This window comes from Spinacia oleracea, chromosome 1, assembly GCF_020520425.1.
Source record: "Spinacia oleracea cultivar Varoflay chromosome 1, BTI_SOV_V1, whole genome shotgun sequence".
NCBI classification, from domain to species: Eukaryota; Viridiplantae; Streptophyta; class Magnoliopsida; order Caryophyllales; family Amaranthaceae; genus Spinacia; species Spinacia oleracea.
In genome coordinates this window covers 134,997,078-135,014,384 of record NC_079487.1, presented here as the reverse complement: position 1 = coordinate 135,014,384, position 17,307 = coordinate 134,997,078, and the positions used below count along the sequence as shown (strand labels likewise).

At 37.0% G+C, this 17,307-nt stretch overlaps 3 protein-coding genes across 4 annotated transcripts; all 3 read right to left on the bottom strand.

The window, feature by feature from the left end:
- Positions 1 to 584: 584 nt before the first annotated feature.
- Positions 585 to 3,801, bottom strand: LOC110794348 (uncharacterized). Its single transcript, XM_021999311.2, has 2 exons — positions 3,642 to 3,801; positions 585 to 2,306 (listed from the first exon to the last, which is right to left on the bottom strand). The coding sequence occupies exon 2, from the start codon at positions 2,290 to 2,292 to the stop codon at positions 742 to 744; it is 1,551 nt and encodes a 516-aa protein (XP_021855003.1). The 5' UTR covers positions 2,293 to 2,306; positions 3,642 to 3,801; the 3' UTR covers positions 585 to 741.
- Positions 3,802 to 4,713: 912 nt separating this feature from the next.
- Positions 4,714 to 9,218, bottom strand: LOC110794331 (nucleolar complex-associated protein 2). Of its 2 annotated transcripts, XM_021999296.2 has the most exons (12): positions 9,097 to 9,218; positions 8,637 to 8,673; positions 8,418 to 8,509; positions 8,233 to 8,304; positions 7,575 to 8,162; positions 6,961 to 7,263; positions 6,449 to 6,778; positions 6,162 to 6,368; positions 5,913 to 5,999; positions 5,538 to 5,632; positions 5,313 to 5,447; positions 4,714 to 5,200 (listed from the first exon to the last, which is right to left on the bottom strand). In XM_021999296.2, the coding sequence occupies exons 2-12, from the start codon at positions 8,653 to 8,655 to the stop codon at positions 4,918 to 4,920; spliced, it is 2,211 nt and encodes a 736-aa protein (XP_021854988.2). In that variant the 5' UTR covers positions 8,656 to 8,673; positions 9,097 to 9,218; the 3' UTR covers positions 4,714 to 4,917. The 2 variants fall into 2 exon arrangements, with proteins under 2 accessions (XP_021854988.2, XP_021854995.2); XM_021999303.2 differs by lacking the exons at positions 8,637 to 8,673; positions 9,097 to 9,218 and having other exon boundaries at positions 8,241 to 8,304; positions 8,418 to 8,491.
- Positions 9,219 to 11,204: 1,986 nt separating this feature from the next.
- LOC110794321 (probable arabinosyltransferase ARAD1) lies at positions 11,205 to 16,135 on the bottom strand. Its single transcript, XM_021999285.2, has 4 exons — positions 15,241 to 16,135; positions 13,354 to 13,650; positions 13,169 to 13,264; positions 11,205 to 11,906 (listed from the first exon to the last, which is right to left on the bottom strand). The coding sequence occupies exons 1-4, from the start codon at positions 15,784 to 15,786 to the stop codon at positions 11,481 to 11,483; spliced, it is 1,365 nt and encodes a 454-aa protein (XP_021854977.1). The 5' UTR covers positions 15,787 to 16,135; the 3' UTR covers positions 11,205 to 11,480.
- Between the last annotated feature and the right edge of the window lie 1,172 nt (positions 16,136 to 17,307).

Here is a 17,307-nt window from a genome sequence, read left to right as displayed (position 1 = left end):
GGTGAGATCACACGAATAACTAACTCGAGTTTTACCTTTATTGAATTTCCCATTTCATAACTCCGATTTTACTACGAGTGCCTTATGCATTTACATTTTAAATATTAAGAACACATTTTTACTCTAACTTGAAAAGGGATATATCATAACTTTTTATTACACGTATAACTTATAAAACGCTTATTTGTATACGATGATATAATAAAAAAAATATGTACGAAAATTAACGATGCACGGTTCAAAACTAGTAATTACTATTATGTGTGCGTTTTTGTATACCTCGTATTCAGAAATATAGACTTGATGAACAAACTAATTGATTGACCATTCAATAGAGACTTGAGTTTAGAAATATCACAAGGTTTTTAATTATAGGCTTAGGAGAAACCGTTAAACATACAACTTTTATCACGGAATACTCCCTCCTTCCCAGATTAGTTGTTTCACTTACTTTTGTCCAGAGTTTTAGGTGGTAAGTGGTTTTGCATACGATAATCTCTCTCTCTCACACACACACACACAAAAAAAGAGAGAGAAAGGATTGGGGGAATAGAGAGCTAGTAGTAGTAGTAAAGTGCAAAAGATTAAAGAAAGCTAATGTATTCAGAAGGGATGCATATAACACTCCAGAAGACCAAAAAAAAGTATGGAATTTTAAACAAAAACAGAGGAATGGACCTTTCAAAAGCAGAATTGCAATTGACAAAGAAACTTTACAGATTCTAAAAGAGCTCATCGCATTCACTCCTTCATGTTACTGCCTTCTGCTTCTTCATCATCTTCATCTTTTATATCAAGTTCAGCAAGCAGCTCATCCAGGGGCACAGAGGGCACCTGTTCACCATCATCAGTCATAGAAGCTGTTTCCGATGGTTGGTATTCCTTATCGCGGTACAATGACACGTTAAACCTCAGATCAGGATTTTCTTCCAAATCTCTCAAAAACTCTTCGTACTCATTCGCCACCTTATCCTGGTCAACTCTAGCGTTACCCGAGTCATCGACCTCCATGTTAAGTTTCTTAAGCTTCCAAGCACGGGGCTTCCCACGCTTTCTTTGACGCTTCTCTTCGTAGCTCTTCTTTAGCAATATGACTTCGGGAAGAACAAGACTTCTGTATTTGTCCAATTCGGAGTCATTAGGGTTAGCCCCATATATATCATAACCAAGGGCGTAATCCCCGGGACTCAGAAGATGACCCAAGTGTGTCCTGATGTGAAATATGGTATCGTTCCTTCCAAAATCTGATACACGGGCTACTTGGGCATCGGCCAAAGCGTACCTTGACCCAGAAACGTTAACTTCAGGTGAAACATTGTCGATATCTAGCACGATATATTCCACCAGCCGCCTACTATTAAGCAGGCTTTTGAAAGGTGATCTCCAGTATTGATCAGCATCCAGAAAACAGTACCTCAAGGTGTTTGGATCCATCAACATTATACTGTTGGTCAGTCTTGTACAAATCACAAGTGGGCCCAGATTCCCGAGATTGTTTGAAACTTTAGGAGGAAGACACACCAGATCCTCGCGGCAAATGGGGCAAATCTCAACTGAGAAGGTGTGCTTATAATTGTAAGTGTTGCTCTTGGAATCCTGAGAAACAAGCTCTTTGTCACTACGACTCTTGATGGGAGCAACTTTACCAACAAACTCCAGAAATTTCACAGCATGACTCCTGTTGGAGAAGAAGAAATCGATTCCATGAACGATCTGCTTAATTCTGATAGCTTGGGAAACAGCATCATGTTTAAGAATAAGTTGCTCGAGGTAGAAGAAAGTCCTCCTGTGAGGAACGTGTTGCCGGAGTTGAACTGATGCCACCCACTGATCTGGATTTGCCTGAAGCCTATTACAATAGTCACACATATTATGGTGCACAACATACTCAACAATATAAGCTTGTTCTAGAACTGCCCCGTGGAGGACTTCTTTCTGAATTCTCAATTTAACCTTGAGCCTCTTCGAGTGTGGTTCGGTCCACACAAACTCGGCATGGACCAATGTGACTTTGGCTTTATCCAGGTTCAACCTTTTTAGGCAAAATGTTAGAAGCTCCCTTGATTCTAGCAGAGCCCTGATTCGAGTCTTTGGAGGCTGCAAATAGGTCTCGCATTCTGGGCAATATAAAATTGTCACTTGTTTCAGCAAACCTTCGGTAATGTCGATTTCGGAACGCAAACACCTCACACACATGTTGGCTGCATTTGGTTGCATAGGGATGCCACATTTGCAGCATAGAACACTGCCAACGGTTTGATGTACAACAAACATACCATTTTCTTGTGCCATTGTGATGGGAAATTCTGGAGTAAAGAAAAAAAATGAAAATCAGGGCTCATAGTTACAATTAGTTCTCAATTCTCAATCTGATTTCATATTAGTTTATAATTTGACTTCAGCAAAAACGAAATTATATGAAACTCATGAAAGACTAGTTCTAGTTTCACCAAATAACCATGTGATAGGTTTCATAATGGAAAATGCATAGAAGATAGAACCCACTGAAACAACTAATTAACACAAAACATAGAAACAGATCCGTAGTCAAAGAAACAAAGTCACTAGGAAACATAATTTCAATCTTCACCATTAAACAGAAACCGATCCATTGTCAAAGAAAATTTCAATCATATCACCATTAAATATAACAAAAGAAAAAAAGAGAGAAGCAGCTTAAATACACAAGACTTAACACCAAATTCCAAACAAAAAATTACTACAATTAAATCATAGAGCTGGTATGTGGTTTATTGCACCAGGAACTTCTTCTCTATTGCCCTTCAAAGCTCAAAGTTCAAACCTCCAAATCTCATCACTATTAGTAGCATGATAAAAGAGGCCTCTTCCACTTCTTGCAAGGTACAACTTGGTAACATCACAGATTCACAACACTATCACCCAATTGAACCCCCAATCACAGAAAGAAAAAAAAAATCCTCGGAATCGAATTCGCCATAAAATATAACAAAAGAAAAAAAAAAAGAGAAGCAGCTTAAATACACAAGACTTAACACCAAATTCCAAACAAAAAAATTACTACAATTACATCGTAGAGCTGGTATGTGGTCCTAGGAATACCATATTAATGAGGTTTATTGCAACAGGAACTTCTTCTCTTTTTCCCTTCAAAGTTCAAACCTCTAAATCTTATCACTGTTAGTAGCATGATAAAAGAGGCCTCTTCCACTTCTTGCAAAACTTGGTAACATCACAAATTCACAACACTATCTCGAATTCACCAGTGCTCATAAGTCGCAACAATAAGTTATACTCTTCCGATTGTTTGGTTAGATTAAAGTTCATTTACAACCACGATTAAGTAATACACCTACTATTTCATAGCTTCAATCCTTCTAAATAACGCTAATATGAGATTAGGATTGATCAAATTTACATATAGCATCATTCCAGGATATGGCCGAATTTTTGCAGAATTTCCCCCAAAAATCATACACAGGTAAGAAATCATGGATAATTAAGTATTATCATCTAATCCAACAACTCCAATAAACAGCAATCAACAATAAATTCTATCAAATTCAGCGAAAATTAAACAGCGTAAACCAAAATTTTCAAAAAATAAAACGAATCATTATCACAAGGAAGGATTTGCAAAGTATTTAATGAAATTAAAGTACCTGGAGATTGAAGATGAGAAGAGAAAAAAGCTGCCGGAAAACGGCGAACGGTAGCGGAAATTAGGGTTTAAGAGGGATCGTAATCAGAAATAGGGAAGTTGGGGTTTTACAGCCGTTTTATTTGGGGAGATATTCACAATTTTTGGCTGAAAGTCGGTACCCGGGTCGGGCGGTCAGATGTTAAACCTTTGACGGTTAGACCGCCCTTTGGGCTTAAATTGGGCTTTGTCTTCTTTTTAAACTTGGGCTATTTTGCATTTGACCTTTTAAGTCCAACAATTAAAGTCCAATAATGCTTTAATAATCGAGGTATCCTTGAGCAATTCAACTGTGAATGTAAGTTGGCCTGTTCGGTATCGTTTTTTTGTTTCTAGTTTCTCTTTTTGACAAAACTAAAATTCAAATATGAAAAACATAAAAAGTAGTTTCCAGTTTTTTGTTGCCAATTTTCAAAATTAACATGATTACTTTAAGTAATATTATCTTTTAGTTCATGATTCAATCTAAATCATACGAAATATGATTTACAAAATCAAAAAACCAAAAACCGGAAACCTTAAGGTGGTGTTTAGCTCGCGGATTCAGGTATGAGTTTAAAATGGTCTAAACGCATATCATGTGTTGGGTTGGATATTTTAAACTTTTTAAACCCGTACCTTAAACCACCGAGTACGGAGAGGCGGCTAACCGTTATGTTTATAAACACATCTATAAACACATAACAGGGGCACAGTATACCGTTATGTGTTTAGGAACTGCATCTATCCTAGATATGAATGTCCCTCTTTCTGCTGTAGGCTGGTCATCTATGCCGTAGCCCTAACAGTGCATCTAGACATGATGTCTAACCATTTTCAACGGCTATTTTCGAGTTTGTTTTTAGTTACGAAAGTGGTTTCCCCTGCACTAGACTCGGTTCTGTTCAACATATTTTAACTTAGATAAAATAAGTTCAAATAAGTTCAGTTAAATTCAGATAATCTTCTCGTTCAGATAATCTTCTCCAATGGCCTTTATTCTCAGAAAATAACCATGAACCAGAATGATCAATGCTTAAACTCATGATCAAAACTAGAAAAATATAAAAATCAATCCATTAATGGACGTTAGAGCAAAAAAGAATCATGATATTCTATTATTTTTACATTTTCTGGTGATGTGATTCTTCTAACGTGCACAAAGTACCTTTGATCCTTAATAACATGCTTAATAACATCCCTCTATTAATCAAGCCTCCCAAAAAAAATTCCAAAATTCCAAATTATATGTAATATGGCTAGTGACTTCGCTTTCTCTTCTTTCCCCCCTTCTTGTTTACCCGTTCATTTTTCACCGAACCATCTACAGTAGGCTTTCGCTTGTTCCGTTTTTTCGAGGTCCCTTTTTCTGTTTTAACAGTTTCTTCTGGTAGAGAGTCATCATCCATGGGTTCATCATCTTCATCTGAACTTAGCACCAAATCCTCTACAATGTCTTCATCTATTGCGTCCTTTTGCGTGCTCTTCGATTTCTTCTTGTTTTTCTGCGTTTTTTCATCCACTGGAGGAGGCTTATTATCCCTGCAATTGCAAACAAATCACGTATGATCAGAAACTAGAAAACCAAAGATTTGGTGCTAAGTTCCTGTAAAACGTGGAATATAATATAATACTATACTCGTCAATGTCATACCTCGTTTCTTTCTGTTGTGTCCAGAAGGAATTAAAGACTGCTTCACCTTTGTCTCCTTCATCTTCATCTTCATCTTCATCATCACTTTCTGCTAGCATTTTATCGGAAATGGGTGGCTCCGCACCATAAAGGACACTGGATGACATGATAAAAATGAGTGTTCTTTCAGAATAAACATATAGTATGATATATCCACAAATGTATATAAGAAGCACAGTAGTGAACCTGGATTCTGATACAGAGACATTCCTCTGTTGAGCTTTTTGGCGTAATGTAGCAACATACTTTGACAAGGGGCTAGCACCAGACTGCTTCTCCTCCTAAAAGAACCATGCATTTTGTTTATATTACATGGGAAACTAAATGTTAGAAACGGAAAGGGAAACAATAGAAAACAAATAACCCTAATAGACTTTATACTTCCCATCTCTCTACACTTTCTCTAATGTTTCTCTCTCTACCCAATATTCTTAATCTTTCTGCCAACCCAAGTATGAAATTAATTAAGAATAGGAGTATCTGTAAACATCCGTAGATTACATTTGATGTATGCATGAATTTGGCTACTGAAAAGATAAACAATACATATCAAAAGCAAACCTCGAGGAAAGACGATATAGCTGGATCACTTGGCAAGAAAGAGATTGTTGCACGTTTTTTGTTTGTAAATTCTGAGTTGGCCTCAATCTGCAGGCATTTATAGTTAGCAGTTTAGTATAAGCAAATAAATGTTATAAGCAAGGGATAAAAGGAAAAGGAAAGAAATAAATAAATGTTCTACGATGCCATATGATGTGTACCGAGTTCTATTTATGGAGGTACAATTACTATTCATCACAGAGAACATACCTGTCGAATAAGTTCTTTCATGTCTTTACGGAACCTCTCAACTTTGGTGCATTTGCAAAAATTACGCAATCTAACAGCTGGTATAAAAGATAATTCAAAGAAAGCAACAGAATAGCTCCATTGAGCCAAATGTTCACCCAATTCGTCAATCACAGAAGACACACATGCTTCCTGAAATGACCGAGTCTTAAGTGCTTGTTTGCTGACCTATAAAAAGGAATTCACGAGTTAAGAGAGAGGAAAAAGTGATCACACGCTTGGAGCAACCCGAGAAGAGAAAATTGTACCTTGAGTATTGTCCGCAAGTCAACAGCTTTGCCAACACCTCCACTAGGTGGACAGTTCAGTTCTTTCATCTCTAACATATCCAAAAGCAGCATGGAAACTGGTATGAAAGTGTCGGTTGCAGCAGCAATACAGTTGAGCATTCTAACACAACGCATTCGAAGAGGAAAGTAACGAGCAGTTGGAACTAAACGGGCTACTCCAGAAATTATTTGAGTCAATGGATAAGCAAGGGGTTGAAAGTCAGGTTCCAGACCATATTTACGGATTGCTACAGTCCAAAGCTCAATACAATTGATAAACTTCCACTCATAAACCTTCCTGAATGATTCCTAGAAGAAATGACAGCAGAAGTAACAGAAGTGTAAGCATCCATCTCAGATTCACAGGACCAAATGCTTCAAACCATGTTCAAAAAAGAGAGTGGTATAAAACTCTATTCGCAAATAATGAGGCATGTATAACTAAAACAAATACTTCCAAACCAAGAGTGATTTTGCACAAAAAGACTAACCTTTGTCTTCGTGTTCAATGCCTCCCGCAAAATCATCGCTAATTGTCGAATGAAAACAAAGGCATGTTGGTATGCGGTTGGAAGGCCCACCAACATAAATTCAACAAACAATTGCCTAAGAAATTGGATATGCTGCAACTTAGTTGCATTTACAAACTGGCAGTTCATGACATAAGCTTTGTACAACCCTTTAAAGCACTCATCCAAACAATCAGTGCCAAGTTGGACACATAGAGTTCTTAGGAACCAAAATGCTGCAAATGAAAGGTCCCGGCTTCCAGTACCCCAAAAGTGCAGAACAACCTGACAAAAATCACAAAGATCGTATTCACAAATTCATTTGTCAGTGACCAATCAATAGAAGAATGCAAATCTTACTATGTTAATTGTTAAGTAAGGAAATAGTCGAATCACAAGATAAGGAAATGATCACATCATTTAGAAGAGTACTCTATATTAAGCAAAATAAGCATGCTTTGTCGTGATAAGCAACAGAGTTGTAATTTGCACCGTCGTACATAAAATTGCCAAGAGAAACAATGCAAGAGTGGTTTCTGATAAGGAAAATTTACTACAAAAGCAACAAGGCAAATGATGAAAGAATTGGGGCATACCTTAATATACTTCCTCAGAAAGGCTGGGAAAGCAGCCAAGAACAAGGATGATTTAGTTAAGTGCTTCAAAGTAAATGAGATATCCTTTGCGTCTGTCATTTGGTTCAAAGCATGCAATGAATTTCCAAGATATGACTTCACCAAATGCTGATACTTCTTCCAACTTTTTGTGTTCTTGACCTCAATTAACTTCTCTTTCTTTCCTCCATAAGCAGGAAGATTCATCAAATTGCGAAGAATCCCATCGATATTAGTCAAAGTTTCTACCATAACTTTGTTCATAACAGCTTTAGACATTGTAGTTAACTTTTCTGAGGATTTTTCATCACTTTCTTCTGCAAGATGACAAGCTACTCTATAGGCTTTCAGCAGAGAGCGTACAGGAGCAATTTTCTCATTTTCCTGAATACCCTTACACCAGGATTCAACCATTTCCATAGTGATAATAGTTCTACCCGAGCTTTCTTCCTTTTTTGACCTAACAACCTTCTCCTCGACATCACTATCGTCCAAATCCTCCTCATTTTCAATTTCATCATCATCATCCCCATCAATTTCAGCATCATCCTCATCAACTTCATCATCATCCTATCCGAAAACATTACTATTACCAATCATGAAATACAAGCTAATATAGCCAACAGACAGTAAAACTCACATCATTACCCTCATCATCAAACTCTAGGAGCTCCTTGTCCACCTCTTTCAGATACTCATAAAATTCTGGTTGCTGCACCAAAATTAATGATCAATTAACATCCAAAACCCCCCAAATGTACCATGTTTATCCAGACCAAATTACTATGATTAACCAAAATACAAAAGAGTAGTAAAAGGTCTAACCGATTCCTTAAGACTTTCCAACTCTTTCTTATGTTCTTTGGCTTCCATCTTATCCCCCACTTCATCTGATACAACATTATTTGATTTCTTTACTGCAATTCAAATTCAAACCAAAAAACCCACCTTTAAAAACATCATAATCAGCTAAACTAACTAATTGGGCATAAATGAAAATGGATAAAAATCCTAAAAGTATAAAGAATTGGAAGTTGAAATTACCTTTTTTCTTTGAACCCATGATTTTCGATTCAGTTAACTGCAATAAACAATTCAAACAGTTATCAGGAACTTATTAATTGATGAGCAATATCCCAGTAGAAAGGGAGGGGGGTGAAAATTGATTTCGACGAATTGGTAATTAAAGAGCTGGATTGAGTAGTACACCTAAGAGAAATATGGGAAAGGGGGCAGTAAAGATTTGAACTTTTAGAGAGCTGACAAGAATGAAGAGGGAGAAATAGGCAGAATTTCCCCCAAAAATCATACACAGTTAAGAATCATCGATTAATTAAGTATTATCATCTAATTCAACAACTCCACCAAACATCAATAAACAAGAAGTTCCATAAAATTCAGCGAAAATTAAACAGCGTAAACCAAATTTTTCACAAAATAAAAAGAATCATTATCACAAGGAAGGATTTGCAAAGTATTTTAATGAAATTAGAAATCAAAGTACCTGGGGATTGAAGACGAGAAGAGAAAAAAGCTGCCGGAAAACAGCGAACGGTAGCGAAATTCAGGGTTTAAGAGGGATGGTAATCAGAAATGGGAAGCTGGGGTTTTACAGCTGTTTTATTTGGGGAAAGATTCACAGTTTTTTTTGCTGAAAGTCGGTACCCGGGTCGGGCGGTAAACCTTTGAAAGGGGTGTTACGGGTCGGGTATAATCGGATAATGTAGTTGTACTGAGTTATTGTGCTTATGTAGATCCAATGTGTGAACTTTGTTTTTCAGGTCACTTTGATTTCTGTCAAAAATCGGTTGGATCGGGTCAGTTTTTAACAGTCATAACTGGCTTTGACGGCTAGACCGGCCTTTCGGCTTAAATTGGGTTTTGTCTTCTTTTAAGCTTGGGCTATTTTGCATTTGACCCTTTAAGTCCAACAATGGAAGTCCAATAATAATGTTTTAATAATCGAGGTATCCATGAACAATTCAACAATGAAGGTAAGTTAGGCAACCTTAAGGTGGTGTTTAGCTCGCGACTTCTAGGTATGAGTTTAAAATGGTCTAAACGTATATTATTGTGTTTTGTTGGATGTTTTAAACCCGTACCTTAACCCACCGAGGACGAATAGGCGGCTAACCGTTATGTGTTTATAAACACATTTATAAATATACATAACATGGGCACGGTATACCATTGTTTTTTAATACCATTGTTGTTTATACCATTGTTCTTTAATTATACCATTGTTTTCATTTTTAATTGAAATTTCAGTGTATTTACAGAATTGTCATGCTATATTTTTACTTATACATATCAGTTATTGAAATTTACTTCCCCTAAACCCTCAGGTTATGAGGTTCAGAAACCTAGGGGAGGTGAGTTTGGATCATACTTGTACTCCATGTATCAAATAGAAGAAAAAGATACTCATCCCGAACTTGAACCAAGCGCATGGTATTTAAAATTAAGTTTCAAACTCATACCACATTGATATCATTCTTGATTCCACCCAATACCACAATGTACACGATACTCTCATATCAATAGGATCTATTATCTTTCTATTACTATATACTAAAAGAGACACTAGGAATGACATGTCATTTCCTGGTGCGATTTTTTCCCGCCAAATTTTTTTTATTTTTTTATTTTAAAATAAATAAATTACATTACGTTTTTTTAGGAAACTAAGATAAAAATATATTTTAATTACCAAAGATATGTACTGCATAATATATTATTGGAGGAAAGCTAAATCAGTATTATTTTTTCCTTTATGATATAATTTTATTTATGTATTATTATAACTTTTTAATCTGATAAGAAATATAAAAAATATTGATAAATGAACTTCTAATGTTAGTCTCTATTAATAATATAATACATGGTAACTGGTAAGTAAGAATGTTAATTAAAATAATAATACGGAGTACATGGTAAGTAGACTAAACATATAAGTTTATTTATCAAGATTTTACTCAATTCAAAATATGTTGTATTTGACTAACTCGGTTATGCTCGGGTCTTTTTGAAAATTAGTCTTGAGTCATTCGGGTTTGGTTAACGTTAGTAGATCGTTCTACATTCAAGTAAACGACTATAACTTTTAACTTTGTATAGTAATATGCAAATTTAGTTCATTTGAATATTTTTTTTACACAATTTTGAATTTATACTTTTTCATATATCCTTTTTACTTTCATGTTTTTCTAATATCACAAGTCTTTTAGTTACTATTAAAATAATAAATTATTTTAGTAGTAGCCGTGCGTTGCACGGCCCCTAAACTAGTGTTCATTATATACCAGAGTGTACACGATACTCCTTTAATTTCAAAAGAGTTCCTACTTGAATCGCGTCTTTTGGTACATCTTTGACCTCTCAAATGAAGAAAGTCAAACTGCTACAAGTACACTGCATATCTTTGTTTAACTACTGTCACGTTGCTGCTTTGCATTTGTATTTATCACTAATCATTTGTTAGATTAGACAAGAACAAACATGCCTCTGCATTTACATAATTAACAACAAGTACATCAAACAAAAACGGGGGAAAGGGGATCCTAGAAATATGGTATTGTCCGTCGCAAAATCGCAACAATAATGCACCAAAACTCAAAAAGTCAGACATCACAGCCTGTAATATACCTCAGGTGTTTTTAATATAGGGATTGTGCCATCATAATGCAGCACAAAAATAATGCTACAAAGATAATACAGAGATTACAAACAGATGGATCAAAAACATGTAACTGTAATAAGAATAAGTGAATAACCTATGATTTTCCCCTTCTTAGGGAATTTTCAGACTGTAAAATGTGATACTGTACACACAAAAATAAGTACAGTTAGGTACAAAGTACCAAGTACAAACCCTGGTTTTTACTGGCACTACCTTTTCCTTCCCCACCAATCAGGAATTTTTAACCTTCGAGTTCTATGAGCAGTAAGTTTAGCCGAAGGGAGCTTATGCCTAATCTGTCTCCACAACATATTGACTGCATCACCATTCTTTGGTGGGTATTGAAACTCGTAATGGTGAGAAATACTCTTCAGCTTGTTCCACATGTTAAGCCACCTTTCTTCTGGGAATTGTCGAAGCTTTTCGATCATATAACCGGGTTCTAGTGCCTCGTCAGTTGAGAAGAAGAGAGAGAATTCGGAGTAATCGAGTTCGTCTTCAAAGGGGAGCTCAATTTGGTCGCTAACGATGACGGGTACGCAATGGCTGACTATAGCATCGAATAACCGGCATGAGGATGGGGTATCTCCTGCCGGGTGTAGACAGAACTTTGATTTTCGCATTCCCTGTGTGGACTGTCAGAAACGAGATGTGTTAGCTACAAGTAGGGCTGTCAAAAACTGACCCGACCTAACCGATTTCTAACAAAAACCGAAGTGAACCAAAAAATAAAATTCACACATTCAATCCGCATAAACATAATGGCCCGTACAACTACATTATCCGATTATACCCGAACAAATTATACCCGACCCGTAACCAACCGATGACCCGATTTGACACCCCTAGGCCCTAGCTACAAGAATGATATTCGTTGTAAAATGAGAAAAATAGGAGGAAACAAAAAAAGAGAGAGAAAAATAGGAACTGCATCTATCCTAGATATGGATGTCCCTCTTTCTGTTAACAGTGCTATCTAGACTTCCATGTCTAACCATCTTCAACGGCTATTTCCGAGTTTGCTTTTAGTTATGAAAGTGGGCTTCTCCTGCACTATTAAATCTACCTTCAGGGGGAGTTTGGTACAAACGGGGTAAAGGGAATCAAACCAAGAAAGGGATTCAGAGGGAATAGAAAGGAAAACCCTAAAATGTTGTTTGGTCGTTTTATGATAAACTCAGTATTTCTCTCCTAGACACTACACCAATAAAAATCCACGGTGGGGTAGGGGTTTCGTGAGAGGGGTGGTGTTATGGTGGTTGCAGAGGGGACTTGCTGGTGGTGGACGTGGTAGGGAGGCAAGGTAGTGTGAGGGTGGTGGTAGGGCGGGAAGGTGGTTGTGGGAGGCTCTGATGATGATAGCGTCGTGGTGTGGTGGGGCGTTTTGGTTGGAAACTGTTGTTGTTGGGTGTGCTGGTGGTGTAGGAAAGGGAATGCAAAAACCATGGGGGTGTGGGGGGTAAGAAGGGGTAAAGGGAATGATTAAAATGACATTACAAACAACAACAAAGGGAACCAACCCTTCTCATTCTGTTTCCCTTTCCTGAATACCCCATACCAAACGCTCCCTCGGGTTTAGATTGGTCAGAGAATAAAGTACACAGACTACACATACACTTTCCAAGACTCCATTTGTATGGAACTACTACTACTACTGGGTTCATACTGTTATTTTACCCCTGGTGGCTAATGGACAATGAGGATCAGTGATGAAAGAAACAACCCTGTGGAGCACTTCGGTTTAGTTGAGTATTATTTTTTAAAAAAATAATAAGGGTTCCAAGATTCACATAATATTACTTTTTACTTTTTAGAGAGCACTTTGTCAAATCAACATACATCACAACCATCGTGGCACTACAACGAAATCAGAAGGACGGTTACTGAAATGACATACCAGTTTTATGCTTTCCTGTGAGGCAAAGCTCCTTTCAAAGTGAACGTCATCATAACCTTCCAGAAGCTTTTGCAATTTAGCACGAACAACACCTTCCTAAACATGGAAAAAGCTACCCGTAAGCCCTTAACAGCAAAACAAATATTTAAATGAATGATGAAATACTGGCCTGAAGTTGAACTTACATCTTTCCTTACAGTCCTGCCACGGAAATACAACAGGGTGGTGCGAGATTTGAAGGGGCTGGGTGTTTCATCATCGGTATATGAATCCACAACATGGACATATGGGGCCACAACATCTTTCTTTAAACTTGACATGCTCTTCGAATAACGACCAAAATCCGCCACAATGAGAATTGATGCGTTTACCTGCTCCCGAAGAAACCTAAAAGCATTTGGGTGATGGATAGGGATGACATGATCTCGGCCTTCTGATCTTTGCCAGTACTCAGACTCCCTCAAAAACTTCAACATGTCAACCTAAAACCAATAGTGCAACTTGGTAAACACTTAGTAAAAACATTAGGATCTAGATGAAAGATTAAATAGGCAGAAACATAGGAGATTTCCTGTTCTTCACTAGTAATCTCCAGGAATTAGAAACATCCACAGTTTTTTTTCACTTCATAGGTGGCAGGTGCCAAGTGGTTAACTAGCTATCATGTACTAGAAGAGGCTCCTGTCATTCTGTAAGGTCAAATGGAGAATAGGAAACTCTTCATATAAAACCACGAGCTTGGAAAATCACTAAGATAAATAATCAACACTATCCAAACAGCTTGTCACCGCCACACATCCAACACGAACAGACTCAAGTAGCTCAATAGGTCGAAATTATAGACGAGCTTTGTAGTCATAATATTTTCTCACCTTAACCAAATATCCTAGTCAACTGAGTGTTCACCCACCAAAAAAGTCCCGGCGGGAATATCAATTGCCTAATAATTTAGAAAGCACTGCCAAGAATATTTCCATTAACTAGAAGAATCTAAGCCACACTACTTTGTCATAGCCCCTCACCTCAATCTTCTTACTAGGGAGGACCCTAAAGTGAAGCGGAAAAGAGGAAATGGAAATTCGCGTTCTTCATTTCACTTCCCATTTTCTCCATTTCAGTAGACTTGCTACTGAGAGATTATAGAGGGAAACAACCAAAGGCTAATGATCATCTAGAAACTCACTGCATAGATCACAAAGCTATAACACCAAAATTTTACGAGAACTAATAATGGTTAACATTCAAAACCACGACTTTAAAGCCATTTAACTAAGACAGGAACCCAATATGGATCCGATCAATGGCAGGAGTCTTACTCATGAACCAATTGACACAGTGGTGTTCCAAATGTGAAACATGAACCGGGACTTGTAGGGGTCTGGACCCCCACTAAAGGGGAAGTGAGTCGAGTGAGCCATTAACTCATTCGAATATTAAGGTTTTAACAAACAATCTTTGTAAGCAGTTCATGAAACAAAAACAAATCAAATCACCAATAAACTCCATCCTCTCAATGTACCATCACATTACAGGCTTTACAGCAATGCAAGTCCACAATATCTCTTCTCATAAACTACAAAAGGCATTCAAATCATCCCAACTTCCAATCAATCTTTTAAAAACAATATTAACCCTTAATGAACGGCGAAACAGCTCCAATTCACTCCACAATCAAGTTTTAGAGAAACAACCATTCTCTTTCCCTATTCCTACAACAAAACTAAATTACACTTTAACTACATGTAACCTTTCCCAAGACCAAACTTCAACTGCATTCACCACTCAAGTCAATTCTTACACTATCAAAATTAGTACTAAATTCTACCCTTAAACAGTTAAACCTACATACATACACAAACAATCAATATCAAGCTACACAAAGACCTCAAGCATACATACATACATACATACATACACAAACAATCAATATCAAGCTACACAAAGACCTTGGATCAAATCCCGTCTACTTCATTGGCTTTTTGAAGCTCTTTATACATCAAAAAACAATGAACATCAATCTAAAAACAGCAAATCAGCCAAATATAAACAAGAAACCATAACTATACTTTTACCTGAAGTTGCTTATCACGTTCATTACGTGGATCAGTCATATTATGCCCATAAACATTGAAACTCAAAGAAGAGAAAAACGGCACAAAGAACACATCCGCCATTTCTGGATCCAATACTCTCACAGCTTCCATCATCCCTTCCTCAACCCAAACCCCATCACCATTTTCTCTCTCCTCCCCTTTAACAAGCAAAGAAGCCATCATCCAATACTCAACACTATGCTGCCTTCTCAACCCAGAAACCGCTGGCCATGGCGGCAGCGTCTCAACCGTCACCGGCGTTTCATCAGAGCTCTTCCGCTGGAGCATCCCCACGTTGAATCGCCGGGGAAGATCATACATGTAAACTCTCAACGGGGACAAACTCCGGCAAGGTGGGGCCGAGTTGGGTGTCGCCGTCGGCGGCAAAGATTGGAGAAATGGGGTAAGATAAGAACCTCTTAGATCGAAAATTCCGATCAAGAAAAAGTATGAGAATGTGAGAATTATTAAGAATGCAAGTATTAATCCTGCTTTTTTATACATTTGCTTCTCACAATTGCTCATTTTTTCTGGGTTTTTCTTCAATTGTGTTGTTTTTGGAAGTGGGTGTTCATAATTTGGAAAGAAATTTGGTGGGTTTTTGAGATTGGGTGGAAAAGAGTCGTGGGATTCGGTGAATTGCAGTTTGTAGATGAGTTTAATAATGGAAAAATGGTAAGAATTTGAAAAGGTAAGGTTTTATCAGTTGGGATTACAGTTCTCCTACTACTAATTATTAGTACAGCTGCTGAATTTGGGAGTTGTTTTAATGAATAAAATTAGTTTTGATTTTAATTTTGCCAAGAATTAATTAAAGGTGGTTGAGTGAGTAAGTTGATCTGTGTTGGTTAACTTTATTTCATGGTATGAGAATTTAGGATGTTTCTTTTTGTTTTTGTGGGTTTGGATACTTGGATTCATTGGTACATCATGGGTTGTAAAGGTTTTTTGAGTGATTGTCGCTTGGAGTAAAAGGAGTAGGAAATTTAGCGGGTCGTTTGGACCGGTTTGTATTGGGTCAAGTTCTTAAAAAATATTCGAGTTGATATTGGAGTCAGATTGGCCTAATTTGGATCTTTTTATATCTGAATTTATTGTTAATGAGTTTTTTATAATAAAATAATTGTTATTATACACGTTAATTGTCGGTTAGTTTGATTCTAAAAATACAATCTTTGGTCGGTCTTCTTAAAAATGGATGTGTTTTTTTCAACTAAGAATAACACAAGCTTTTAGTATTGATCTGTTTTGAAAAGACTCGTTTCAAATGCGACTTGCTAGCACAAGTTAATAGATGATGTGGCATTATGACCGTTGTAACCCCACCATTTTCGTCCTTTGTATTGTTCTTCTTCCTCCCCCATTTTCTAATTTTAGATAGGAGTATGTTTTCGACGAGAAGAAGCTTAGCAGCAGGCCAAAGTTTCTCATAATGTTTGTGCTTAATTGAGAAACAACAATAAATCATGGACTTGTCAGCAGTTCAAATCAAACCTACGTATGTTCCTTCTCAAGACATGAAGCAATTCCCAACAAAATCATTTATATGGAACATCATATACCACAAAATATTTAAAATAGAAGACGACAGATGTGTCAACTAGTAAACAATATAATATAAAAATTATGGCAGCTTAGTTCCTTCAAGATAAGACAACCCTAAAATCATGTTTTACGGTTATTTAAATGGCAATGGACCAGCCAAAACAGATTCCACAACAAGGCATCATGCGATCTAAAAACGAGTATGACATTCGTGTGCACATCTACTACAGTAGAATTTTGGATACAAATGGCTCCATTGTAAACAATATACACCAACACCCTTTCGGGTTTCCCCATTGACACCTTAAGCAACCAAAAAAGTTGATGCATTGAGTACACTGCCTCTACTAAAAGAGCTACGAGAAACTTCGTAAAACTGTATTCTAGAGAAAGAAAACTCACGCAGGAATAACAACTTGGACCTTCTTCGTCTTAGCAAACAACGTTTCCATGAATGCTGGTTTTGCTTTAAGCCTCTGTTTGACATATGACGTTCAAGCC

Coding starts and splice junctions, on each gene's coding strand:
- LOC110794348 (XM_021999311.2), bottom strand. CDS start 2,292: ATGGCACAAGAAAATGGTATGTTTGTTGTACATCAAACCGTTGGCAGT.
- LOC110794331 (XM_021999296.2), bottom strand. Junction 8,305..8,417: donor TGGAAAGTCTTAAGGAATCG/GTTAGACCTTTT, acceptor ATTTTGGTGCAG/CAACCAGAATTTTATGAGTA. Junction 5,633..5,912: donor CTATATCGTCTTTCCTCGAG/GTTTGCTTTTGA, acceptor TGGTTCTTTTAG/GAGGAGAAGCAGTCTGGTGC.
- LOC110794321 (XM_021999285.2), bottom strand. CDS start 15,786: ATGAGCAATTGTGAGAAGCAAATGTATAAAAAAGCAGGATTAATACTT. Junction 13,651..15,240: donor AACGTGATAAGCAACTTCAG/GTAAAAGTATAG, acceptor TATTGGTTTTAG/GTTGACATGTTGAAGTTTTT. Junction 11,907..13,168: donor CACAGGAAAGCATAAAACTG/GTATGTCATTTC, acceptor CGTTTCTGACAG/TCCACACAGGGAATGCGAAA.